Genomic DNA, 27,752 nt, shown 5'->3' with positions numbered 1-27,752 from the left:
TACTGTATCTCCACCAGGATGCAGGGCCTACACAGAAGATCAGTGCCAGTAACACACAAACACTCCAGGTAATCCCAGTTTTCCCCAACAATGCCCCATACAATGGTACAAGGCTAGGGTTGGACCAATGGATGGCCATCCAGAGGTGGAGCCAGTCCAGTTCACTAGACAACCAGTTGGAAGGGGCAGATAGTAGACAGTCAGACAGTGTGAGGAGACAGTGGAAGTGAGCATATGCACTGCTGAGTGCCCAGGCGGTTAGTTGCCGGTGGTGTACGGTGGAGTACACCCGGAACTACGTACCAACGGGGTACAGGACCCTAGGACAGGCAGAAGCTCCAGGCAGGCCTGATAACACCTGCACAGTGAGGGGACCATCAAGGACCTCACTGACCTTGAAGTTCGGGACTCAGTAGCAAAGGGAGAACCGGGGACAGGACCATAGACTCCAACCCGACAGGGTTCACGCTACCGTGATATGGACTGCAGTGAAAGACCACCAGAAGGGGAACCCCAGCTGCTCTACGCCACGGGGACCCACCAATCAGAGACAGGTGCAGGGGAAGAAGCCACCAGGTCACTAAACCGGCACTGGGACTAAGGGGACCTTTAGGTGAAACCAGCCGGCATCGGGTGACCAGTTACCACTAGAAAGTGAGTAAAGAACCAGTTGCACTGAAACCCTTGTGTGGACTACCTTCTTCTGACACCTGTCACACTACCTACCCTCTGGGTCCCGGCCCTGCTTGCGGAGGGCCTATCATCCAGGCTGCCACTAACAACAGTCCCAGTAGTGAACATTGTGCAGTGGCGGCTCTATCTACATAGCCGCAACACCGCAAGTGGCGTCACGTGTGAACATTATTCTAATCCCCTGTAAATATTCCCCTTTTTAAAAAGCACCCAGGGCACGGGAGCGGGCAACGGCCACCAAAGTGACATTCCCGTTATTTACCGCCCGGGACCGAGTACCCCAAAACCCTGGGCGACACAGTATTCCCTGCCTAACCGTCCCTCTATACACTAGCATAGATAAAGAGATCTTTAGAAAAAGTATTTCTAAAGATCTTTTATCTTATGCTAATGAGCGCAGGGACTAGTCCCAAGGGAGTTATATCCCCCGACTAACTGTCCTCTTAGCATGTTAACGTGCCCACAGGGGTGTACTAACATGCTATTCAATGCAGTCACGAGCGGTGCCATGTGTACCTGTGTTCGCTGTCAACACGCTTCTGAATGCTGAGCACTTCCGGTCATGCACACTAGCCCTCTCTGAAGCCGGGACATGTACACCCTGCTTCATACTTGCGCATGACCAGAAGCGCGGTCACAGCAAACACAGGTACGTTTGTCACCGCTGGTGACGCTGCATTGAATAACATGTTGGTAGGCCTCTGTGGGCGTGCTAACATGCTAAGAGGGCGGCTAGTCGCTGGATATAACACCCTTGGGACTAGTCCCTGCGCTCATTAGCATAACATAAAAAATCTTTAGAAACACTTTTTCTAAAGATCTCTTTATCTCTGCTACTAGAACCAGGCAGGGATTAGCAATATGCACCAGAACTGCTCGTGGTTCTATATATATATATATTGCACCTGATTTCTTTCTTTGTCTTAAAGGGAGCCTACAGTATGTCTATGTGGATGAGACAAAATGTAGCTCAGAAGCTGATCTACAGTTGCACTCAAAAGTTTACATACCCAGCAGATTTTTTCCTTTCTTGGCCTTTTTTCAGAGAATATGAATGATAACACAAATTCTTTTTTTCTACTCATGGTTAGTGGTTGGGCGAAGCAATTTACTGTCAAACTACTGTGTTATCTCTTTTTAAATCATAATGACAACCAAAAACATCCAAATGATTCTGATCAAAAGTTTACATACCCCAGTTCTTAATACCATGTATTGAACTCTCTAAGATCAATGACAGCTTAAAGTCTTTTTGTGGTAGTTGTGGATGAGGCGCTTTATTTTCTCAGATGGTAAAGCTGCCCATTCTTCTTGGCAAAAAGCCTCCAGTTCCTGTAAATTCCTGGGCTTTCTTGCATGAATTGCTCGCTTGTGTTCTCCCACAGTGGCTCAGAGATATTGAGGTCAAGAGACTGAGAGGGAGGCCACTCCAGAACCTTCACCTTGTTCTGCTGTAGCCAATGACAGGTCGACTTGGCCTTTTTTTTTTTGGATTGTTGTGATGTTGGAACATCCAAGTACATCTCATGCGCAGCTTCTGGGCTGCTGAGTGCAAATTTGCCTCCAGTATTTGCTGATAATGTGCTGCATTCATCTTTCCTGCAACTTTGACCAAGTTTCCTGTGCCTTTGTAGCTCACACATCCCACATCATCAGCGATCCACCTCCATGCTTTACAGTAGGAATGGTGTTCCTTTCATCATAGGCCTTGTTGACACCTCTCCAAATGTAACAATTATGGTTGTGAACAAAAAGTTTGATTTTGGTCTCATCACTCCAAATTACATTGTTCCAGAAGTTTGGAGGCTTGTCTCTGCACTGTTTGGCGTATTGTAGGGGAGATACTTTGTGGCATTTGCACAGTAATGGCTTTCTTCTAGCCACTCGATCATGCAGCCTATTTTTCTTCCAGTGCCTCCTTATTGTGTATCTTGAAACAGCCGCACCGCTAGTTTTCAGTGACTCCTGTATTTCAGCTGATATTATATGTGGGATTTCTTTCCATCCCGAACAATCTTCTTGGCAGTTGTGGTCGAAATTTTTGTTGGTCTACTGGATAGTGGTTTGGTTTTTACAAAGCCCCAGTTTAAACACTGCTGACTGGCATTATCAATACCTTGGATATCTTTTTGTATCCCTTTCCTCTTTTATACAGCTCAACTATCTTTTCCTGCAGATCCATTGATCATTCTTTTGCTTTCCCAATGACAATCCAGAAACAGTGGCTGGATGAAAGATGCAAGAGTCTGTCTGGATCCCAGAAACTCATTCAGCTTTTATGCACACACTGATTACAAGCAATTCAAACCCATTTGTGTCAACCTCTGTGCATGTTATCAGGCTAAAATCACCAGGGGATGTGAACTTTTAATCAGGGTCATTTGGGTGTTTTTGGTTGTTATTATGATTTAAAAAGAGATAACAGTAGTTTGACAATAAATGGCTTCACCCAACCAATAGTCATGAGTTGAAAAAATGATTTTGTGTTATCATTCATATTCTCTGAAAAAAAGGCCAAGAAAACGAAAGATCTGCCTGGGGATGTAAACTTTTGAGCACAACAATGTATGTAGTCATTACAAGTGACAGAGTAAATGCTAGATAAAGAGGCAAAGCCACATGAGCTGAGCGCACATAAGAATAAAAGAGGGATGTTTGTCATGTCCGTCTGTCCCACCGTCTATGAGAGCTTTGTTCTGGCTCTCATAGACTTGTATTGAGCACTTGTGATGTAACTTTTGACTTCCGGCCTTCCGAAGTTCCAGGCACAAGATGGCAGGACCGGCGTGGCGTCGGTAACAGGTGAAGATGCCGGAAGGTGAATGTATGACCGGGGACTTCGATTTATAGCGCCATTCCAACTCTGAAAGAAAAATAAAACTCTGGTGTGGTGCTTTAACACTGCAGCCTGTGCCTCATAACTTTTGCCGCTGCCTCCCATGCTACAAGTTGGAAGTTCAAATCATGGGTAGACTAGACTTCAAGAAAAGAGAAGACTAGTCGAGCCAGTGTTTCTGTTTACAGTGCACAGACCCCAGAGGAGGAAGAACTATGGAGCAATAAACAAAAACAGTAAAGACTTCGCTGACAGTGAGTGACAGTCGGGACATAGCCCTGACCTTCTGGGACGTTTCCTCTAAATTGGGACTGTCCGACTGGTTCCGGCATGGTGAGGAGCTACGCCAAACTGGTCATGCTGGATGATGTTGCCGGCAATATAACCTTCACCGTGGAGTCTCCAGACTCTTTCCCACCTATCACATGGGCTCAGGGTGACTCTGCCATCATCTGTGAAGAAAACGGGACATCAATGGTGGACCTGACAATTCTGGTCTCCTCTGGTAAATGCCAATCAAGCTGCCCGATGCTGCACTGTAGATACAGGTCCGACTACAAGACGTCGGACCCTCATGGAGTCTGTCTGACAGTTTGGACACTAGTGGAGGTCATTTTGTAGGGCTCTGGCGGTCTCGTCCAAGCACAAAGGAGCGGACACCGGTCCTGCTGGGCTGATACTTTACTATAGGTCGTTTCCCTGAGACAAAATCCGCAGTGTGGCCCTAAATGTGAAATTTATGTGTGAACAGTCCCTTGAAGCTCTGAAGCCACAATAGATCTGTACCAGTCTCACCGCCATGTGTGGGGTGTAATAACAGTGACGTCTATGTGGCCGAGCAGCGCGATTGTGTAATGTCCGATAATCAGATACTTTTGGGGTCCAAAACGTGGCAGATAAGCAGGATTTTCCAGTATAAGTATATATGGATGATGACTAAGCCCCCGGGGTGCGATACTGACACATCAATCACATTCAGGACCTCTGCCTCACATATGGACACCCTCATGTGATGTTCCAATGCTTCAATGACTATTCCAGTCAATGTTTGGGCTGTGCCAGGGTAGAAATGACTGTATAACGAGACACAATGATTTCAGCTTTCTACATGCTGGCACCTATGGTTCTACAAGAGGAGTAAGGTGCAAAATACACACACACAAAGATATATACATATATTGTAAATCGCGCTAGAAGAAAGTTTGATCCTCTTCGAATTCCGTCGCACTCCAATTTGATTGGTTAGAAGGTGTCACGTGATGCGTCGGCAGCCGCGGGGCAAGATGGCGGCGCCCTGGTGAGCATGCTGCAGTAAGTGGCAGAGAGGTAACTGTAGGAGTGGGCGTAATGGGGGCGACTGTAGATATCGGGGGGCAAAGTGAGCGTGCATAGCCCGAAGGGAGGGGGCGGGATAACCTGCGTGCTCCAATCCAGAGAGCCTCAACCTCTCTGTGTCCAGGAGTTGGAAACCCAGAACTCCCAGCATGGACTGATAACCCTCAGCATGATGGGAGTTGTAGTGTAGCAACAGCTTGAAAGCCACAATCCGGAGAACCCTAATTTTTTATATATATATATATATATATATATATATATATATATACACACATATATACATACTTTCAGCTAATACACGCGCTATATATATATATAATATATTTCTAGAATCTCTAATAACCTGTATCCATGGCAACGAGGAGACGCCGTACACTCCGTCCAGCTGCGGTTCTGATTCTTCCTCTGTTGTGATCTACGTTCTTCGCTCCTCATCTTTCCACGCGGTTTAATTGTAACTATTTGTTATATCCCCTGGACATTGTTCCTGCTGCACACAGATCCATTGGTCGATCACGGCCGGACAGGAGGCACAAGTGCACGGTAGCAGCAAACGCTGCTAATTCCAGGCTCCTGCTGTTTCTTATACAATTTACTCCTTTTTTTTTTTTTCCTTCTCCATTTGCACCCAACAAATGACAAGTAATTTCTCAGTGCAATAAAAGGAAATGTGAACACTGACCTGCAGCCATTATAATCTACGTAACAGAAAAATGAATAAAATCCCCCCATAAAAGTACAGAAAAAAAAGTTTGTACTTACCATTAGTGGTTCACAATAGCAATATACTTCCAGATGCAGACTGGTCCCAGGGATGAAAAGCAAAATAATAATATAATATTTATTCATTTATATAGCGCTATTAATTCCACAGCAATTTACATACATTGGCAACACTGTCCCCATTGGGGCTCACAATCTAGGTTTCCTATAAGTATGTTTTTGGAGTGTGGGAGGAAACCGGAGAACCCGGAGGAAACCCACGCAAACACGGGGAGCACATACAAACTCCTTGCAGATGTTGTCCTGATGATCAGGCACTCACACATCGGTCCTCCATTCTCTGGGGGATGGGGCCTCAGCTGCAGAGTATTAGTCTGCTGACTGACCACGGGTGTCTTGATCCGAACTTAGCAGCCAGCGTCTTTCCGCACCAAATTTCCTTCAGGCCTCTTTCACACATCTGTGCATTTAACGCACATGTGACAGTCCTTGGTCAGTATGTTTGTCCATGTGTATGTTCTCTGTGTGACATGTGGATAGCATACGGACAGCATGAGTTGGTATAATTACCTGTCCCGCCGATGCTGCTGTTAATTCCGGGTCCACGGTCACTGCAGTGAATATGCATGAGGCATAATGAGAGGGACTCGGAAGCAACAGCACCACTGGAGACAGGTAAGTATAATTTTTTTTTTTTTTTTTTAAAGGGACAGGTCTTTTCTCCAGTACGCAAATGCATATTTTATCTGTATATTTTCATCATTTCATTCAAGTCTGGGGAAAAGAACACAATTAGGGCTCATGCGCACGTTGCCGAATTTCATGCATTTACGCTGCGTATTGCACTGCAGCGTAAATGCATGCGACCTGCGTCCAATGCACAATCTATGAAGATTGTGCATGAGACGTCCGCATGTTGCGTTTGAGAGCGCAGCGATTTGGATGCCAAAATTTTGTTCCAAATCGCTGCGTTCTGAAAAGCAACATGTCAATTATTCCGTGCGCTTTGGTGCAGCTCCTGCTCTGTCTATGGTGGGGGCTTTTTTTTCTGCAGAAACACCACATTCATTCTGCAGTGTTTTTGCAGCGATTTGACGCGCACATGTGCTGTCAAATCCCTGCAGAAATTTCTGCAGGGACACGACGTGACGTGCGCATGAGCCCTTAAAATGCACATTTACCGCATGAGAATTTGACATGTTGCAGTTTGAAAGAAAAAGGCACCGCAGGTTAATTTCCACAACGTTAACAGATATCAGCGTGGGCATGAGATTTACAGACATCTCATCCACTTTCCTGGAACTAATAGAGAGCTTCACAGAGAATCTCCAGGAAGATTCCCCCTACTGCTATAACCAATGCTACTACTTTTTATTTCCCCATCCAGGTCCATCTGATGATCTCTATCGCTTATAGGCTCCATTCTTTTCCACGGACGCTTTCATCCTTCATATTTAAATACCTGACAAGGATTCCCCGTACATTCACGATGGAGGGGGCTGCACCCACCCAAGAAGAGACTGTTATCACAGAGGGGAAAGCCAATGTCATCTATCCCAGCGCCAACCAAGTGTTTTATAACCCAGTGCAGGAATTCAACAGAGACCTGACGTAAGTGGACATCTGCCTGCAGGGATTATATATATGTATCATGTAGTCAAGGTATATATCGTAGTTTATAGAGGTCACTGGTCTGCATTATATTCTTCTATTTTATCTGCAGATGTGCGGTCCTCACAGAGTTTACTCGTATGCAGCTGGCGGAGAAAGGCATCGACCGTGAGTATGAGGTTTCTGCAATGCTCTAACACATGGAGGATTTACTGCAGGATTTGGCTGGGCACCCCCATCCTCCACATGTATATACGCACGGACATTTACATGCATATTCACATTGAGCGCACGTACATGCAAATGCACACAAGCATTGTCACTGTATATCCAGTTTATTTACAAATTTGTGCTGTTTTGTTTTAAAAAGAATATGATTATTGTGGTTGTTTTTTGTTATTTTCAGTAATTTGATAGTAAAAAACAAACAAAAATCCAACTTTAATTTTACCCCTAATGTACAGGTATTTAGAGATGTATATGTATATAGAGATGTATCTATATGTACCTGTACAATATGCCTGTAAAGAAGAAGAAGAATACGGTTTAGATCTTTAGGTAAATCCTTCTCTTGCGACTTATTAATAGGCTTACTGCCTGCCATGCTAGAGGTTGTGAGTTGGTTGTGAGTGCTCCCTCGGTGTGGCCGAGCAGTTCGGTGCTCCCTCGGTGTGGCCGAGCAGTTCGGTGCTCCCTCGGTGTGGCCGAGCAGTTCCCAGCTACTTGTTTTCCATGTGAAAAAAAAACAAACAAAAACACATTATTCACATTCAGGTCTGTTCTGACCCATGGTAAGGTTTAGTTTAGCTACCATCCTGATTTGGGTACACCTTGTCGCGGTGGGATGGCGGTATGCTTTTTTGATTAAAAATAGTGTTTACTAATAAGTACCTTATGTTATTTAGATGCACTATTGCTTTTTACTTATTTTTAGCAGGTTATACGTCCATGTTATTTTTCTTAGATTTTTCTTTTTTTAACGGCCGGGTGTAAACAATCCCTTATAATTTGTTCTTACTCTGGCTCATTCTTTCGATTTTGTTTTCCATCTATTTCCACCCTCCGCGGTCTCCTGTAACATCAGAGCTGTCAGTCAAGGAATGGAGGGCGGTGAGAGATGAGAAACATGTAGGTGGGAAAGTGCACTGAACTGGTTGGCCACATCGAGGGTGCACCGAATCCACGTGCTTGGTTTGAACAGTCACTCAATGTTGACAGACTCTCCTTAATTTATGTCATTAAGAACTACCACAAATTTGCTTCATTGACAATATGAGTACTGGTTCTAGGATTGCGTCCTGCACATTTTGGGTTGGATGACTGTCCCTGTCTCCTTACACTTATGTGTCTGTATCTTCCTGTGCTTTGCAGTGTTGGTGCCGGGGGAGAGGGAGCAGCACAAAGTGGTGGTGGATCTCTCAGATAATGGAGAGGACTGTGAGACTCCCGCCCCTGAGGAGACTCCCGCCCCTGAGGAGACTCCCGCCCCTGAGGAGACTCCCGCCCCTGAGGAGACTCCCGCCCCTGAGGAGAGACGCACGGTGACTGTAGGAGAGGCCTGTCCGGTGAGTGCTCCATTATTATAGCCGGAGGGCGTCTACAATGTCAGTGCCCAATTATCTGATCACCAAATGCCACATTGTTCTTTTTACCTTTAATGTTTTTTTCCACTGATTATTTTTATTATATATTAAAAATGGACCCATGGGGGTAATAAGAACAAAGAACTGGAAACTCACCTATCCTCCGATATTAGATGGGGGATGTGCAGTGCGGTTAGGTTAACCCTTTACAATAACAGCTGTATATTTTAAGAAATTGCTCTGGGCAACAAGTAATATGGCCGCCATGTAGCTTCCACATGGGTTGTCATTTAGCTTTCCAAATGGCTGAATAGTAAAGCATCCTAGAAAAGCAGGCGGCACCACCAGGGATGAGTGCACTTCTCTCAGCCTAATTTCTGAGCTATGTCTCCCTCTGTCAGGAGGGTCTGCGGGTCCTGGAGGGTCTGGCAGCTTCTGGGCTGCGCTCCATCCGTTTTGCCCGGGAGGTGCCGGGGCTGCGGAGCATCGTAGCCAATGACTTCTCTGCCAGTGCGGTGGAGCTGATCAAGAGAAACATACAGTTCAACGGCGTGGAGCAGCTCGTGACGGCCAGCTATAGTGATGCCAGGTGAGTACACGGGGTTAACGAAGCAAATAATAATTTATCCAAAAATGGCAGACGGGGGGGCACAGTTTTTGGAAAGGGGTCCATGCTTTTTTGGTAAAGCTTATACAGTGGTTGCAATTGGGGACAGTATATTCCTGCCCCTATTTTTACCTGCTTGCATGGGGCAAGACACCCATTTGCTGACTCCTAATTGGTGCTGGGGAGGTCTATTTTTGATGGGGGCACAAGACCCCTATTGGAGTGCAGGTGAAGTATTGCTTACCTGCTATCGCAGCCATTGCTGTGGGACAGTGCAGGGATATTTTGGACTCTGCCTGAACCAGTTATTACCCGGGCACATTGTTAGTATTGATAGGAATGTGGCTATGTTGCTGACTCACCCTGGAATTAGGTATAATTGCTGTTTATTCCTCATGCAATGGGCCCTACTTTCCGGCTTTAGATTGTACCTATTCCTGCAGCCACCACTAGGGGGAGTGCAGACCCCACTGATCTCTGCAGTAACTGCTCCCTCTGGTGGTGACTGGGTGTCATTTCCATGTAGGATGCTGATGTATAACCGTATGGGGAAACACGATCGCTTCGATGTTATCGATCTGGATCCCTACGGCAGCCCCGCCATGTTCCTGGATGCAGCGGTGCAGAGTGTCGGTGAAGGAGGTAGGGGGCGCTGTTTGATCCAGGATCCCTTCCATTTGTGCTGTGAAGTTATAATGGAGGAGCATAAATCCTTACAGCCATTCTGTGTCATAACCACGGCGTTATGTATTCTCTCCCCTCCACAGGGCTGCTCTGCGTTACTTGCACTGACATGGCCGTGCTCGCAGGTAACAGCGGGGAGACATGTTACGGCAAATACGGCTCCATGTCCCTGAAGTCCAGATTCTGCCATGAAATGGTGAGATGCGGCTGTGTGCATGGCATGATTTGTAATATTACATTGTGGTCCGGTTTATTTTTTTTCAGACTTTTTTGCTTCCCAGTGTTTTTTTCCCTATATTAAGGCCACTAGGTGGCGCTGTCTATGGAGAATATAATACCATTCTGCACTTCTTTCATTCTCGCACTACATTGTGCATGATGTTCCTATATTTTCCGCCTTCTCCAGGCCCTGCGGATCCTTCTACACAGCTTAGATCTCCGCGCCAATTGTTACCAGCGTTACATCATCCCTCTGCTCAGCATCTCTGCCGACTTTTACATCAGAGTGTTTGTGCGAGTCTACACGGGTCAGGCCAAGGTAAAGATGTCCGCCAGGTGAGTGCTGCTCTGGAGGGTGCAGAATTGCATTTATAAATAAACACCAGATAAACCCCTAATCCCCCCCCCCATTTATCTCCATAGTAAACAAGCCCTGGTATACCATTGTGTGGGCTGCGGAACGCACCATCTGCAGCGCATGGGGAGAGCCGTCGCTCATGGAAACAAGTGAGTTGACTGGAAAATCACTGGGAAATTTGCGAATGTTACAGAAATTACATGAGGGAAGTGAATAAGGAGACCCTAAATATCCTCGAGTTTTGAGGAACGCCTTTAAAGTGTCTTAGCCCATGGGAAGCCTTCCCATCACATAGACGTCACACATCGGACCCGGCTGTCAGGGACTTGTGGATGGAAAACACTCGAGAAGCTTCTAATCGCTTGATCGATTGTGCAAAGCGCATTTTTTAACAGTGCCCATAGGATGGGGTGTGATTGTGAGGTGCCAATGGGTTGCCATGGCAGTGAGACCTATTGAGGCCTACTGTGCCACCATATTTGTACTCCCATGAAGCCTGGTTATAGAGACGAGAGGTCGTCAGTTCTTCTGTATACTGCAGCGATATTCCAGTATATAGTACAAGTCATCAAAAGTCCCTTAGAAGGACAAAAAATAAAATAGAATTTTTGTAAACATTTTATTTATAATCTATAAAAAAAAAGTTTATTTGTCCCAAATTTTCCTTATCCAAAAATAATAATACTTAAAAAGGAAAAAAATATATAAATAAATATATAAGAAAATAAAAAAATAAAATTGAATACATTAAAAAAAAAAGAAAAGTAAAATGTGTGTGTGTACAGTGATATGAAAACGTTTGGGCACCCCTATTAATGTTAACCTTTTTTCTTTATAACAATTTTGTTTTCTTTTTCGCTCCTAATTGGGAGACCCAGACAATTGGGTGTATAGCTACTGCCTCCGGAGGCCGCACAAAGTACTACACTCAAAAGTGTAAGGCCCCTCCCCTTCTGGCTATACACCCTCCCGTGGGAGCACGGGTCCCCCAGTTTTTTGCTTTGTGCGAAGGAGGTCAGACACGCACGCATAGCTCCACTGTTTAGTCAGCAGCAGCTGCTGACTATGTCGGATGGAAGAAAAGAGGGCCCATACAGGGTCCCCAGCATGCTCCCTTCTCACCCCACTTTCTGTCGGCGGTGTTTGTTAAGGTTGAGGTACCCATTGCGGGTACGGAGGCTGGAGCCCACATGCTGATTCCTTCTCCATCCCCATTAGGGCTCTGGCTGAAGTGGGATTTTACCGGTCTCCAGGCACTGAGACCGTGCTCCATCCGCAGCCCCTGGAGAAGCCGCTGGATATGGAGCTGAGTATCGTCAGGGACAGGGCCCTGCTCCGTCAAGGTACTCTGTGTCCCCGTGCATACGCGCGCACACCGCAGCATTGCTGGATGTGTTAGTGCGCCGGGGACATCAGCGCTGCTGCGCTTGTGCCATTTCCTCACTACAGCTCAGCTGAGTGGGTAGACTAGGGCGAACGGTCGCGCCAGGCCGCTGGGGTCAGTCGCACTGCGACACTGCTGTGACTTGTGGTGCGCCGGGGACTTCCGCGCTGGCCGTGCATATTTCACGGCCGCGCTTATTACTACAGTCCCCGGCTTTTGCGGCCTAGTTTGTCTCGTTCCCGCCTCCGCACCTGCCAGTCAGGAGGAGGGCGGGACGCTGTATAGAGCATCAGCGCTGAGGGCTGGAGTCTTTTTTACATACTCCAGCCCTCACACTAGGCACAGGGGGACGCAGTTTCCCGCACTTTTGTTTGGGCACGCCCACGGTCCGCCCCTCTGCACACAACGCCGGCAGCCATTCCTGCCTGCACGCTGAGCTGCAGAGGGAAGACTGGGAGACCCAGACACGGGATTCTGCGGCCTCATACCCGCTGTTCAGCGGGCGGTAAGCAGCCCTCAAGGGCTCACCCCCACTTGTGCCGTTTGTGTACTTGGTATTTTGTGTTTGCAAATACTTTGCACTGTGCGGTCGCTGGTGTTTTTTCTCGGCTATATACCCTCCTAGATTACAAGGAGGCAACAGCATGTCGTCCGCAAAACGCAAGGGTGCCAAGGCACAGACGTTATATGCTGCCTGTACCGCATGTGGGGCTGCTCTACCGGCAGGTTCCGCTGACCCCCATTGTGTGCAGTGCTCGGCCCCTGTGACACTTGCACAGCCGGGGCCTCTGCTAGACGTGACCCAGGGGGTTCCACCTGTGAATGCTGTCCAGGTGACAGGAACAGAGTTTGCAGCTTTTGCTGACAGATTGTCTATGACTATGTCTAAAATTCTTGAAACATTACAGTCTAGACCAGTTACTCAGACCATGGACACTGTTGAATCATTGCTCCCTGGTCCCCCTCAGCTGGAACACTTCCGTGCTCCAGGGGTGTCACACGCACCCCAGGGTGACGACTCTGACTCGGACGACAGTCCCAGACAACCCAAACGGGCTCGCTATGAGGGGCCCTCAACTTCGTCTCAATGGTCAGGATCCCAGCGGGATGAATCTATGTGTGATGAGGCGGATGTAACTGATCAGGATTCTGATCCTGGGACCGCTCTCAATCTAGATACACCGGATGGTGACGCCATAGTGAATGATCTTATAGCGTCCATCAATAAGATGTTAGATATTTCTCCGCCAGCTCCTTCTGCGGAGGAGTCAGCTTCACAGCATGAGAAATTCCATTTCAGATATCCCAAGCGTAAATTAAGCTCTTTTCTGGACCACGCTGACTTTAGAGACGCAATCCAGAAACACCACGCTTATCCTGATAAGCGGTTTTCCAAAAGGCTTAAAGATACACGCTATCCTTTCCCCCCTGACGTTGTCAAGGGCTGGACCCAGTGTCCCAAGGTGGATCCTCCAATCTCCAGGCTTGCGGCTAGATCCTTAGTTGCAGTAGAAGATGGAGCGGCACTTAAAGATGCCACCGATAGACAGATGGAGCTCTGGTTGAAATCCATCTATGAAGCTATTGGAGCGTCGTTGGCGCCAGCATTCGCAGCCGTATGGGCACTCCAAGCTATTTCAGCTGGTCTTACACAGATTGACACGGTCACACGTACATCTGCTCCGCAGGTGGCACCATTGACCTCTCAGATGTCTGCATTCGCGTCTTACGCGATTAATGCTGTCCTAGACTCTACGAGCCGTACGGCGGTGGCGTCAGCCAACTCCGTGGTTTTACGCAGAGCCCTGTGGTTGAGAGAATGGAAGGCAGATTCTGCTTCCAAGAAGTGCTTAACCAGTTTGCCTTTTTCTCGTGACCGACTGTTTGGTGAGCGTTTGGATGAAATCATTAAACACTCCAAGGGTAAGGATTCATCCTTACCTCAACACAGACAAAACAAACCCCAACAAAGGAGGGGTCAGTCTAGTTTTCGGTCCTTTCGAGGCTCAGGTAGGTCCCAATTCTCCTCGTCCAAGAGGACTCAAAAGGATCAGAGAGGCTCAGATTCTTGGCGGACTCAATCACGCCCAAAAAAGCCAGCAGGAAGAACCGTTACCAAGACGGCTTCCTCATGACTCTCAGTCTCCTCTTTCCGCATCCTCGGTCGGTGGCAGGCTCTCCCGCTTTGGCGACATTTGGCTGTCACAGGTCAAAGACCGTTGGGTGAGGGACATTCTGTCTCACGGGTACAGGATAGAGTTCAGCTCTCGTCCTCCAACTCGTTTCTTCAGAACTTCTCCACCGCCCGACCGGGCCGATGCTCTGCTGCAGGCGGTGGCCGCTCTAAAGGCGGAAGGCGTGGTGACTTCTGTTCCTCTTCAAGAACAAGGTCACGGTTTTTACTCCAATTTGTTTGTGGTACCAAAAAAGGACGGATCGTTTCGTCCCGTCCTGGATCTAAAGTTGCTCAACAAACACGTAAAAACCAGGAGATTCCGGATGGAATCTCTCCGCTCCGTCATCGCCTCAATGTCTCAAGGAGATTTACTAGCATCAATAGACATCAAAGATGCTTATCTCCACGTGCCGATTGCGCCAGAGCATCAGCGTTTTCTACGCTTCGTTATAGGAAGCGAACACCTGCAGTTCGTAGCGCTACCTTTCGGGCTGGCAACAGCCCCTCGGGTCTTCACCAAGGTCATGGCAGCAGTAGTAGCAGTCCTGCACTCGCAGGGTCACTCTGTGATCCCGTATCTGGACGATCTACTGATAAAGGCACCCTCTCAAGAGGCATGCCAACACAGTCTGAACGTGGCACTGAAGACTCTCCAGAGGTTCGGGTGGATTATCAACTTTTCAAAGTCAAATCTAACCCCGACCCAATCACTAACATATCTTGGCATGGAGTTTCATACTCTCTCAGCGATAGTGAAACTTCCACTGGACAAGCAGTGCTCGCTGCAGACAGGGGTGCAATCTCTCCTTCAGAGCCAGTCGCACTCCTTGAGGCGCCTCATGCATTTCCTAGGGAAAATGGTGGCAGCAATGGAAGCGGTCCCTTTCGCGCAGTTTCATCTGCGCCCCCTACAATGGGACATTCTCCGCCAATGGGACGGGAAATCGACGTCCCTCGACAGAGACGTCTCCCTCTCTCAGACAGCCAAGGACTCTCTCCGGTGGTGGCTTCTTCCCACCTCATTGTCAACAGGAAGGTCGTTTCTACCCCCATCCTGGGCGGTGGTCACGACAGATGCGAGCCTATCAGGGTGGGGAGCAGTGTTTCTTCACCACAGGGCTCAGGGTACGTGGACTCAGAAAGAGTCCACCCTTTTGATCAATGTTCTGGAAATCAGAGCAGTCTATCTTGCCCTTCGAGCCTTCCAACAGTGGCTGGAAGGCAAGCAGATCCGGATTCAGTCGGACAATTCCACAGCGGTGGCGTACATCAACCACCAAGGGGGAACACGCAGTCGGCAAGCCTTCCAGGAAGTCCGGCGGATTCTAACGTGGGTGGAGAACACAGCATCCACCATATCCGCAGTTCACATCCCAGGCGTGGAAAACTGGGAAGCAGACTTTCTCAGTCGCCAGGGCATGGACGCAGGGGAATGGTCCCTCCACCCGGACGTGTTTCAGGAGATCTGTCGCCGCTGGGGGACGCCGGACGTCGACCTGATGGCGTCACGGCACAACAACAAAGCTCCGGTTTTCATGGCACGGTCTCACGATCACCGAGCTCTGGCGGCAGACGCCCTAGTTCAAGATTGGTCGCAGTTCCGGCTACCTTATGTTTTCCCACCTCTGGCATTGTTGCCCAGAGTGCTCCGCAAAATCAGGTCCGACTGCCGCCGCGCCATTCTCGTCGCTCCAGACTGGCCAAGGAGGTCGTGGTACCCGGATCTGTGGCATCTCACGGTAGGCCAACCGTGGGCGCTACCAGACCGTCCAGACTTGCTGTCTCAAGGGCCGTTTTTCCATCTGAATTCTGCGGCCCTGAACCTGACTGTGTGGCCATTGAGTCCTGGATCCTAGGGACCTCAGGTTTATCTCATGAAGTTGTTGCCACCATGAGACAGGCTAGGAAACCATCCTCCGCCAAAATCTACCACAGGACGTGGAAGATATTCCTATCGTGGTGCTCTGCTCAGGGAGTTTCTCCCTGGCCATTTCCATTGCCTATTTTTCTTTCCTTCCTGCAGTCTGGGTTGGAAAAAGGTTTGTCGCTTAGCTCTCTTAAAGGTCAAGTCTCCGCGCTATCCGTATTTTTTCAGAAACGCCTAGCGCGACTTCCTAAGGTACGCACGTTCATGCAAGGGGTTTGTCATATTGTCCCCCCTTACAAGCGGCCATTGGAACCCTGGGATCTGAACAAGGTTCTAATTGCTCTCCAGAAGCCGCCTTTCGAGCCTATGAAAGAGATTTCCTTTTCTCGGCTTTCTCAGAAAGTGGCTTTTCTAGTGGCGGTCACGTCTCTTCGGAGAGTGTCAGAGCTGGCGGCGTTATCTTGCAAATCTCCCTTCCTGGTGTTTCACCAAGACAAGGTAGTTCTGCGTCCAATTCCAGAGTTTCTTCCCAAGGTGGTATCTTCCTTTCATCTCAATCAGGATATCACTTTACCATCTTTGTGTCCGCATCCAGTTCACCAATTTGAAAAGGGTTTACATCTGTTGGACCTGGTGAGGGCACTCAGGATCTACATTTCCCGCACGGCGCCTCTGCGCCGTTCGGATGCACTCTTTATCCTGGTCGCTGGTCAGCATAAAGGGTCGCAAGCTTCCAAATCCACCCTTGCGCGGTGGATCAAGGAACCAATTCTTCACGCCTACCGTTCTGCTGGGCTTCCGATTCCTTCTGGACTGAAGGCCCATTCTACCAGAGCCGTAGGTGCGTCCTGGGCATTACGGCATCAGGCTACGGCTCAGCAGGTGTGCCAGGCGGCTACCTGGTCGAGTCTGCACACTTTTACCAAGCATTATCAGGTGCATACCTATGCTTCGGCAGATGCCAGCCTAGGTAGACAAGTCCTTCAGGCGGCGGTGGCCCATTTGTAAGAAAGGGCTGCTTGACAGCCCTATCACGAGGTATTCTTTTACCCACCCAGGGACTGCTTTTGGACGTCCCAATTGTCTGGGTCTCCCAATTAGGAGCGAAAAAGAAGAAGGGAATTTTGTTTACTTACCGTAAATTCCTTTTCTTCTAGCTCCAATTGGGAGACCCAGCACCCGCCCTGTTTTTCTTAGGGTATTGGTTTTTCGGGTGCACATGTTGTTCATGTTGATAAGTTCTGTTCTCCGATATTGTCTATCGGATTGAATTTGTTTTTGAAACAGTTATTGGCTTTCCTCCTACTTGCTTTTGCACTAAAACTGAGGGACCCGTGCTCCCACGGGGGGGTGTATAGCCAGAAGGGGAGGGGCCTTACACTTTTGAGTGTAGTACTTTGTGCGGCCTCCGGAGGCAGTAGCTATACACCCAATTGTCTGGGTCTCCCAATTGGAGCTAGAAGAAAAGGAATTTACGGTAAGTAAACAAAATTCCCTTCTTTTGCAGCAGCTATTTCAGTCTCATATATCTAATAACTGATGGACTGAGTAATATTTCTGGATTGAAATGAGATTGATTGTACTAACAGAAAATGTGCAATCCGCATTTAAACAAAATTTGACAGGTGCATAAGTATGGGCACCCTTATCAATTTCTTGATTTGAACACTCCTAACTAGTATTTACTGACTTACTAAAGCACTAAATTGGTTTTGTAACCTCATTGAGCTTTGAACTTCATAGGCAGGTGTATCCAATCATGAGAAAAGGTATTTAAGGTGGCCACTTGCAAGTTGTTCTCCTATGTGAATCTCCTATGAAGAGTGGCATCATGGGCTCCTCAAAACAACTCTCAAATGATCTGAAAACAAAGATTATTCAACATAGTTGTTCAGGGGAAGGTACAAAAAGTTGTCTCAGAGATTTAAACTGTCAGTTTCCACTGTGAGGAACATAGTAAGGAAATGGAAGTACACAGGTACAGTTCTTGTTAAGCCCAGAAGTGGCAGGCCAAGAAAAATATCAGAGAGGCAGAGAAGAAGAATGGTGAGAACAGTCAAGGGCAATCCACAGACCACCTCCAAAGACCTGCAGCATCATCTTGCTGCAGATGGTGTCAATGTGCATCGGTCAACAATACAGCGCACTTTGCACAAGGAGAAGCTGTATGGGAGAGTGATGTGAAAGAAGCTGTTTCTGCAAGCACGCCACAAACAGAGTCGTCTGAGGTATGCAAAAGCACATTTGGACAAGCCAGTTACATTTTGGAAGAAGGTTCTGTGGACTGATGAAACAAAGATTGAGTTGTTTGGTCATACAAAAAGGCGTTATGCATGGAGGCAAAAAACACGGCATTCCAAGAAAGCACTTGCTACCCACAGTAAAATTGGGTGGAGGTTCCATCATGCTTTGGGGCTGTGTGGCCAATGCCGGCACCAGGAATCTTGTTAAAGTTGAGGGTCGCATGGATTCAACTCAGTATCAGCAGATTCTTGACAATAATGTGCAAGAATCAGTGACGAAGTTGAATTGTTTGTAAGCAGGAATGGTCAAATCTACCTTCATCCAGGATCCAGGAACTCATTAAAAGCTACAGGAAGCGACTAGAGGCTGTTATTCTTGCAAAAGGAGGATCTACAAAATATTAATGCCACTTTTATGTTGAGGTGCCCATACTTTTGCACCGGTCAAATTTTGTTTAAATGCGGATTGCACATTTTCTGTTAGTACAATAAACCTCATTCCAATCCAGGAATATTACTGAGTCCATCAGTTAGAAATAGCAAAAACCCAAATTGTTATAAAGAAAAAAGGTTAACATCAATAGGGGTGCCCAAACTTTTTCATATGACTGTATATTTATAACTCTGGCCATGACAGGGTTTTGATGTGGTGGCCCTTCATCCACACATTGATTGACCTAGCTGTGTGGCATGGTGCATTGTCCTGCTGGAAAAAACAGTCCTCAGAGTTGGGGAACATTGCCTGAGCAGAAGGGAGCAACTGTTTTTCCAGGATAACCTTGTATGTGGCTTGATTCATAAATCCTTCACAAAGTTTTATCTGAACAATTCCAGTCTCTCTGAAACATCCCCAGATTATCATCATCACTGATCCTCCACCAAACTTCACAGTGGGTGCATAACACTGTGGCTTGCATGCCTCTCCAGGTCTCCGTCTAACCATTAGATAACCATATATATATATATATATATATATATATATATATATATATATATATATATATATATATATATATATACAGTGCCTACAAGTAGTATTCAACCCCCTGCAGATTTAGCAGGTTTACACATTCGGAATAACTTGGCATTGTGACATTTGGACTGTAGATCAGCCTGGAAGTGTGAAATGCAGCAAAAAAGAATGTTATTTCTTTTTTTTATTTTTTTTTTAAATTGAGAAAGGTTTATTCAGAGGGTCATTTATTATTCAACCCCTCAATCCACAAGAATTCTGTTTGGTTCCCCTAAAGTATTAAGAAGTATTTCAGGCTCAAAGAACAATGAGCTTCACATGTTTGGATTAATTATCTCTTTTTCCAGCCTTTTCTGACTAATTAAGACCCTCCCCAAACTTGTGAACAGCACTCATACTTGGTCAACATGGGAAAGACAAAGGAGCATTCCAAGGCCATCAGAGACAAGATCGTGGAGGGTCACAAGGCTGGCAAGGGGTACAAAACCCTTTCCAAGGAGTTGGACCTACCTGTCTCCACTGTTGGGAGCATCATCCGGAAGTGGAAGGCTTATGGAACTACTGTTAGCCTTATACGGCCTGGACAGACTTTGAAAGTTTCCACCCGTGCCGAGGCCAGGCTTGTCCGAAGAGTCAAGGCTAACCCAAGGACAACAAGGAAGGAGCTCCGAGAAGATCTCATGGCAGTGGGGACATTGGTTTCAGTCAATACCATAAGTAACGTACTCCACCGCAATGGTCTCCGTTCCAGACGAGCCCGTAAGGTACCTTTACTTTCAAAGCGTCATGTCAAGGCTCGTCTACAGTTTGGTCATGATCACTTGGAGGACTCTGAGACAGACTGGTTCAAGGTTCTGTGGTCTGATGAGACCAAGATCGAGATCTTTGGTGCCAACCACACACGTGACGTTTGGAGACTGGATGGCACTGCATACGACCCCAAGAATACCATCCCTACAGTCAAGCATGGTGGTGGCAGCATCATGCTGTGGGGCTGTTTCTCAGCCAAGGGGCCTGGCCATCTGGTGCGCATCCATGGGAAGATGGATAGCACGGCCTACCTGGAGATTTTGGCCAAGAACCTCCGGTCCTCCATCAAGGATCTTAAGATGGGTCGTCATTTCATCTTCCAACAAGACAACGACCAAAAGCACACAGCCAAGAAAACAAAGGCCTGGTTCAAGAGGGAAAAAGTCGAGGTGTTGCAGTGGCCTAGTCAGTCTCCTGACCTTAACCCAATTGAAAACTTGTGGAAGGAGCTCAAGATTAAAGTCCACATGAGACACCCAAAGAACCTAGATAACTTGGAGAAGATCTGCATGGAGGAGTGGGCCAAGATAACTCCAGAGACCTGTGCCGGCCTGATCAGGTCTTATAAAAGACGATTATTAGCTGTAATTGCAAACAAGGGTTATTCCACAAAATATTAAACCTAGGGGTTGAATAATAATTGACCCACACTTTTATGTTGAAAATGTATTAAAATTTAACTGAGCAACATAACTTGTTGGTTTGTAAGATTTATGCATCTGTTAATAAATCCTGCTCTTGTTTGAAGTTTGCAGGCTCTAACTTATTTGCATCTTATCTATATACACAAATACAAGGTTGGTATGACTGAAATCATACTGATCCAGAGAATCTCATTACCAGGTCATTTTTGTTGCACAATAAATGCTCCCACCCCCCAAAAAAAAGGTGAAATTGCATTTTTTAGGTGGGGGGTTTCCACCATACTTGGAATTTGTTCCACTGTTCTTCATTGTGTAATATGGTAGTATAAATACTGTCATGCAATATTACAATTCATCCCACAAAAAAAAAAACAAGCTCTCGTACAACGATGTTGGCGGGAAAATAATAATGTAATGGCACGTGGACGAAGGGAAGAGAAAAAAAACTAGAGTGCATAAAAAAAGCCTGAGCATGCAGAGGTTAAAGCGTAACTAAACTTTGAAAAAAACTTTTGACATGTTTGAAGAATAAGTTCAGATTTGTTGGCCGGTTTCTGATATGACGGGCAGAAGAAGTCTGATATGACGGGCTGATCCCCGGAGCGGCGAGGTTGTCATTGTGAAGGCGCAGGGGCTCTACAGAACTGCTCATGGCTCTGCTCACCCTCCAAGGGTCAACCGAGCAGAGATAAAGGGGGTCAGCTATCATCCGAGGGTTTATGGCAGGGTGGATAAAAATCTTGATTTTTTTAAAAAAATCAAAAAAATCAGATTTTTTTGATTTAAATCAGATTTTTTTGATTTAAATCATTTGATTTAAATCAGATTTTTTAATCAAGTCGTACACAAGCAAAACTTTGTCTTTTTGCAAATCTAATTGTTTTACACAAATAAAAATATTAAAACAGTTGATTATGAAACCTAATAATTTTTATTTGCACTATTAAACACTCAGAATTGAACTACAGAGAGTAAAGGTCCAGTCACACTAAGCAACTTACCAGCGATCCCAACAACGATAGGGATCGCTGGTAAGTTGCTAGGAGGTTGCTGGTGAGATGTCACACAGTCAGACGCTCCAGCGATCCCACCAGCAACCTGACCTGGCAGGGATCGCTGGAGCGTCGCTACACGAGTTGCTGGTGAGCTCACAAGCAACCAGTGACCAGCCCCCAGCGCCGCGTGGAAGATTCTGGGCTTGGTAACTAAGGTAAATATCGGGTAACCAACCCGATATTTACCTTGGTTACCAGTGCACGGAGCTACACGTGCAGAGAACAGGGAGCACCGCACACTGAGCGCTAGCTCCCTGCTCTCCTAGTTACAGCACACATCGGGTTAATTAACCCGATGTGTGCTGCAGCTAAATGTGCACAGAGCAGGGAGCAGCGCACACTGAGCGCTGGCTCCTTGCTCTCCTAGTTACAGCACACATCGGGTTAATTAACCCGATGTGTGCTGCAGCTAAATGTGCACAGAGCAGGGAGCAGCGCACAATGCTTAGCGCTGGCTCCTTGCTCTCCTAGTTACAGCACACATCGGATTAATTAACCCGATGTGTGCTGCAAGCTACATGTGCACAGAGCAGGAGCCGGCACTGACAGTGAGAGCGGAGGAGGCTGGTATCAAAGGTAAATATCGGGTAACCAAGGACAGGGCTTCTTGGTTACCCGTTGTTTACATTGGTTACCAGCCTCCGCAGATGCCGGCTCCTGCTGCCTGCACATTTAGTTGTTGCTGTCTCGCTGTCACACACAGCGATCTGTGCTTCACAGCAGGACAGCAACAACTAAAAAATGGCCCAGGACATTCAGCAACAACCAACGACCTCACAGCAGGGGCCAGGCTGTTGCTGGATGTCACACACAGCAACATCACTAGCAACGTCACAAAAGTTGTTCGTTAGCAGCGATGTTGCTAGCGATGTTGCTTAATGTGACAGGGCCTTAAGTACTTTTTAACAATAGCCTATCTCTAACGTTTGAAGTAAGCAAACATCTTCAGTGAATACATCAGTCCTTTAACCCCATTACGACCGCGTTACGTTTTAAAACGGCACTAAAAAAGGGTACTTATTCCTTTCTGCCGTTTTAAAACGGCGGTCGGAAAAAAGGGTCTAGCGCCCCCCAGAGTCAGAAAATTTCCGGGGTCTCAGCTGCCGGGGGTAGCTGAGACCCTGGAGATCATGATTCGGGCCGGTTTTTCCGGTCCCCGCTCACCTGATGACCGGTATACACCGTATACCGATCATCAAGTTATAGTAAATGACCGCGCCGGTAAAAAATCATTTATCTCCCATCTGGCATGATCAAACATGCCAGATGGGAGATAAATCTTTTTCCCGGTTCCCTCCGGTCCCCTCGGTATCCCCAAAGTGCCCCCCCCGACCCCCAACCCCCTCCCGAAAATCCAAGATGGCCGCGCGCACCGGCGATCACAGCAGCGCGCCGGCCGCATTTACACTGTTCCTATGGTTTCTGTCGTATGTGCCATAACACATACGACAGAAACCTGCTCCCTAGGCCCTGCCGGGATCCCCCCTACCCCCCCCCTGGTGTTCCCCGGTGTCCCCCGGTGTCATACATACCTGTCGCAGCTCTGATCCCCCGCGGCCCCCTCCTCCGGCTCCTTCTCAGCAGACTCCGGTCACATGTGCAGAGCGCAGCTGTCAGCTTCCTGTGTTCAGGACGCTGGCTGCTCAGCACTGTGCAGCTGTGACCCGGGGAGGGTGGGTGCAGCTTTTTGCACCCACTCTCCTCAAATGGAGGGTCTGCCCTCCTAGAAAATGGGGGATACGTTCCCTGAACGTGTCCCCCATATTCTAGAAGGTCCAGAGGCGACGTGGGACATCCAAATGGATTATAGTGGATTTTTTTTTTCTTTTCAATAAATTGGTCAATCAGGGAATGTTTTGGGGAGTGTTTTTTCAAATAAATTTTTTTTTGTTGTCAATTTTTTTTCTTATTACTGTCAATTAGTTATGTCGGGTATCTGATAGACGCCGTGACATAACTAATTGCTGGGCTTGATGCCAGGTGACATTACACACCTGGTATCAACCCCATTCATTACCCCGTTAGCCAACGCACCAGGGCGCGGGATGAGCTGGGGCGAAGCGCCAGAATTGGCGCATCTAATGGATGCGCCACTTCTGGGGCGGCTGCGGCCTGCTATTTTTAGGCTGGGAAGAGTCCAATAACCATGGCTCTTCCCATCCTGAAAATACCAGACCCCAGCTGTCAGCTTCACCTTGGCTGGTGATCTAATTTGGGGGGACCCCACGTTTGTTTGTTTTTTTTAATTATTTATTTATAAATAATTAAAAAAAAAAAAACAGCTTGGGGAGCCCTCCAAATTGATCACCAGACAAGATGAAGCTGTCAGCTGTGGTTTGCAGGCTACAGCTGTCTGCTTTACCCTAGCTGGCTATCAAAAATAGGGGGGACCCCACGTCATTTATTTTAATTTTTTTTTTTTTTTTTTTGGGCTAAATACAAGGCTAGGCATCCTTTAGTGTCACATGAAAGGCACTAAAGGGCGCCAGCTTAGAATATGCAGGGGGGTGGGACGTTATATATGTTTGACATCTATCCATTCATCCACTGTAGCATTTTACGCTGTGTGCCCACAATCAGGGTTTGCAGCGTTTTGGGCGCAGAGTGTTTTCCCTGCGTCCATAACGCTGCGTTGTGCAGTAGAAGCACAGTGGCAGGATTTTTAGAAATCCCGTGCCCACTGTGTTTCTTTTCTCCGCAGCATAAACCGACCTGTGGCGCAGCTTCCCGAGCCTCAGCATGTCAATTTATGCTGCGGAGATGAGTGTTCTTTGCAGGTAGAATAAAACTAAAGTCCACAGCAGCCTGAACCCAAATCGTGGGCATGGGCAGCTGCGTTCTCCCGTGGACAACACTCACATTTCTGCAGGAGGCTGACACTGGGTACTAGACGCCGTGTCGCTGGATCATGGCCACATAGCCTAAAGGCTACTTTACACGCTGCGATATCGGTCCCGATATCGCTAGTGTGGGTACCCGCCCCCATCTGTTGTGCGACACGGGCAAATCGCTGCCCGTGCCGCACAACATCGCGCAGACGCATCACACATACTTACCTGCCCGGCGACGTCGCTGTGACCGGCGAACCGCCTCCTTTCTAAGGGGGCGGTCCGTGTGGCATCACAGTGACGTCACTGAGCGGCCGCCCAATAGAAGCGGAGGGGCGGAGATGAGTGGCCGGAACATCCCGCCCACCTTCTTCCTTCCTCATAGCGGCCGGGAGGCAGGTAAGGAGAGGTTCCTCGTTCCTGCGGCGTCACACATAGCGATGTGTGCTGCCGCAGGAGCGACGAACTACATCGTTACTGCTGCAGTAACGATAATCGAGAATGGACCCCCATGTCACCGATGAGCGATTTTGCACGTTTTTGCAACGATGCAAAATCGCTCATCGGTGTCACACGCAGCAACATCGCTAATGCGGCCGGATGTGCGTCACCAATTCCGTGACCCTAACGACTCCGCATTAGCGATGTCGCAGCGTGTAAAGCCCCCTTAACAGTGAGAAATTTGTTGCTACAGCAACATTTTTGTGAAGTACCTGTGGATTCAAAATGCTTACTATACTCCTGAATAAAATCCTTGAGGGGTCCAGTTTCCAAAATGAGGTCACTTGTGGGGGGTTTCTGATGTATAGGTACCCAAGGGGCCCTGCTAATGTGACATGGTGCGCGCAATTTACTTCAACTTTTCCAAAATTCAAATGGTGCTCCTTCCATTCCAAGCCCTCCCATTTATCCAAACAAAGGTTTTTGGCCACATGTGGGGTATCCCTGCGCTCACAAGAAATTAGATAACAACCTGTGGGGTACACGTTTTGTTGTTGCCTCTTGAAAAAGTGAAAAATGTGTCGCTAAATCAACATTTTTGTGAAAAAAATGAAAATTTCAATATGGCAACCTAAGCTTATCAAATTCTGTGAAGTATTCGTGGATTCAAAATGCTCAATATACACCTAGATTAAAGCCTTGAGGGGTCTTATTTCCAGAATGGGGTCACTTGTGGGGGACCTCCACTGCTTAGGCACCTCAGGGGCTCTCCTAATGCAACATGGCGTCCGCTATTGATTCCAGCCAATTTTGCAGTCAAGTTGCACTCCTTCTCTTCTGAGCCCTGTAGTGTGCCCAAACAGTTGATTTCCACCACATACAAGATATCAACAAACTCAGGAGAAATTGCGCAATAAATTTCATGGTGATTTATTTCCTGTTACCCTTGTGAAAAAAAAAGCTACCTGGTTGAAGTAACAATTTTGTGGTAAAATTTTATTTTTTTATTTTCATGGCTCAACGTTATAAACTTCTGTAAAGCACCTGGAGGTTCAGGGTACTCACCAAACATCAAGATAAATTCCTTGAGGGGCCTAGTTTCCAATATGGGGTCACTTGTGGTGTTTTTTTGCTGTTTACGTACCTTAGGGGTCCTCCAAATGCGACATGGTGCCTGCAATCTTTTTCAGCCAAATTTCCTTTCCAAAATTCAAATATTGCTCCTTCCGTTCCAAGCCCTCCCATTTCTCCAAACAAAGGTTTCAGACCACAAGTGAGGTATCACCGCGCTCATAAAAAAGTGGGTAACAAACGTTGGGGTCAAATTTTTGGAATTACCTCTTGAAAAAGTGAAAAAATTGATGCTAAAGCAACATTTTTGAGAAAAAAATGAAAATTTTCAATGTGACAACGTAACGTTATCAAAATCTGTGAAGTACTTGTGGATCCAAAATGCTCACTATACCCCTAGATAGAAGCCTTAAGGGGTCTAGTTTCCAAAATGGTGTCACTTGTGAGGGGTTTCTGCTGTTTAGGTACCTTAGCGGACATGTAAATGCAACATGGTGCCCGCAATCTATTTCAGCCAAATTTGCTTTCCAAAATTCAAATATTGCTCCTTCTGTTCCGAGCCCTCCCATTTGTCCAAACAAAGGTTTCTGACCACATGTGGGGTATTGGCGCGCTCATAAGAAAGTGGGGAACAAGTTTTGGGGTTCATTTTGTTGTGTTATTTCTTCTAAAAGTGAATAAATTTGGGGTAGAGCAACATTTTAGGTAAAATTTTATTTTTTGCTTTTTTTCATTCCACTTTGCTTTAGTTCCTGTGAAGCACCTGAAGGGTTAATAAACTTCTTGGATGTGGTTTTGAGTACTTTGAGGGGTGCTGTTTTGAGAATGGTGTCACTTTTAGGTATTTTCTGTCACTTAGGCCTCTCAAAGTCACTTCAAATGTGATGTGGTCCCTAAAAAAATGGTTTTGTGAATTTTGTTGAAAAAATGGGAAATTGCAGATGAACTTTGACCCCTTCTAACTTCCTAACCCCAAAACATTTTGTTTCAGAAATTGCGCTAATGTAAAGTAGACATGTGGGAAATGTTATTTATTAACTGTTTTGTGTGACATAACTCTCTGGGTTAAGGGCATAAAAATTAAAAGTTTGAAAATTGCAAAATTTTCAAAATTTTCATCAAATTTCCGATTTTTTCACAAATAAAAGCAAAAAATATCGTTCTAAATTTATCACTATCATGAAGTACAATATGTCACGAAAAAACAATGTCAGAATCACCGGGATCCGTTGAAGCGTTCCAGAGTTATGACCTCATAAAGTGACACTGGTCAGAATTGCAAAAAATGGCCTGGGCATTAAGGACAAAACTGGCTTCGTCCTTAAGGGGTTAAGCCTACTGTTTATTTAGGACTTTTAATAGGAAAACCAGTTGTCCTGCTTTAGCAGTTCCTAAGCGGCTTCGGACTGTTGTGTGCACAAAACCAAATGAAGACCTACCTATTGCCATATAGTAAAACAAAAAAGATTTTTACTTACTTTGGGGTCCCCCCCTCACCCTGGCGTTAGATCGTTGCCCCTAGTTTCGTCCGTGTAACTATGGGCGCACATGCACACTGCTCTCACTTCTCATTTTAATCGTGATTTATATTAAAAAAAAACCTTTTGATTT

The 27,752-nt window shown here is 46.8% G+C and overlaps 1 protein-coding gene across 5 annotated transcripts in view; it reads left to right on the top strand.

The window, feature by feature from the left end:
• Positions 1-4,775: 4,775 nt before the first annotated feature.
• The window catches only part of TRMT1 (tRNA methyltransferase 1), a 48,952-nt gene continuing 25,975 nt past the window's right edge, over positions 4,776-27,752 (top strand). For 3 of the 5 annotated variants that reach the window (XM_075346617.1, XM_075346614.1, XM_075346618.1), the window contains exons 1-9: positions 4,803-4,840; positions 6,975-7,198; positions 7,311-7,366; positions 8,570-8,763; positions 9,183-9,370; positions 9,915-10,030; positions 10,156-10,268; positions 10,479-10,627; positions 10,715-10,798. In XM_075346617.1, coding sequence (XP_075202732.1) covers positions 6,984-7,198; positions 7,311-7,366; positions 8,570-8,763; positions 9,183-9,370; positions 9,915-10,030; positions 10,156-10,268; positions 10,479-10,627; positions 10,715-10,798 — 1,115 coding nt within the window. In that variant the 5' untranslated portion in view covers positions 4,803-4,840; positions 6,975-6,983. Of the gene's footprint in view, positions 4,856-6,974; positions 7,199-7,310; positions 7,367-8,569; positions 8,764-9,182; positions 9,371-9,914; positions 10,031-10,155; positions 10,269-10,478; positions 10,628-10,714; positions 10,799-27,752 lie in introns of all 5 variants that reach the window. The other 2 variants (XM_075346616.1, XM_075346615.1) reach the window with 2 other exon arrangements.

Source organism: Anomaloglossus baeobatrachus, chromosome 4 (assembly GCF_048569485.1).
Source record: "Anomaloglossus baeobatrachus isolate aAnoBae1 chromosome 4, aAnoBae1.hap1, whole genome shotgun sequence".
Classification (NCBI taxonomy): domain Eukaryota; kingdom Metazoa; phylum Chordata; class Amphibia; order Anura; family Aromobatidae; genus Anomaloglossus; species Anomaloglossus baeobatrachus.
This window is presented reverse-complemented; position numbering and strand designations above follow the sequence as displayed.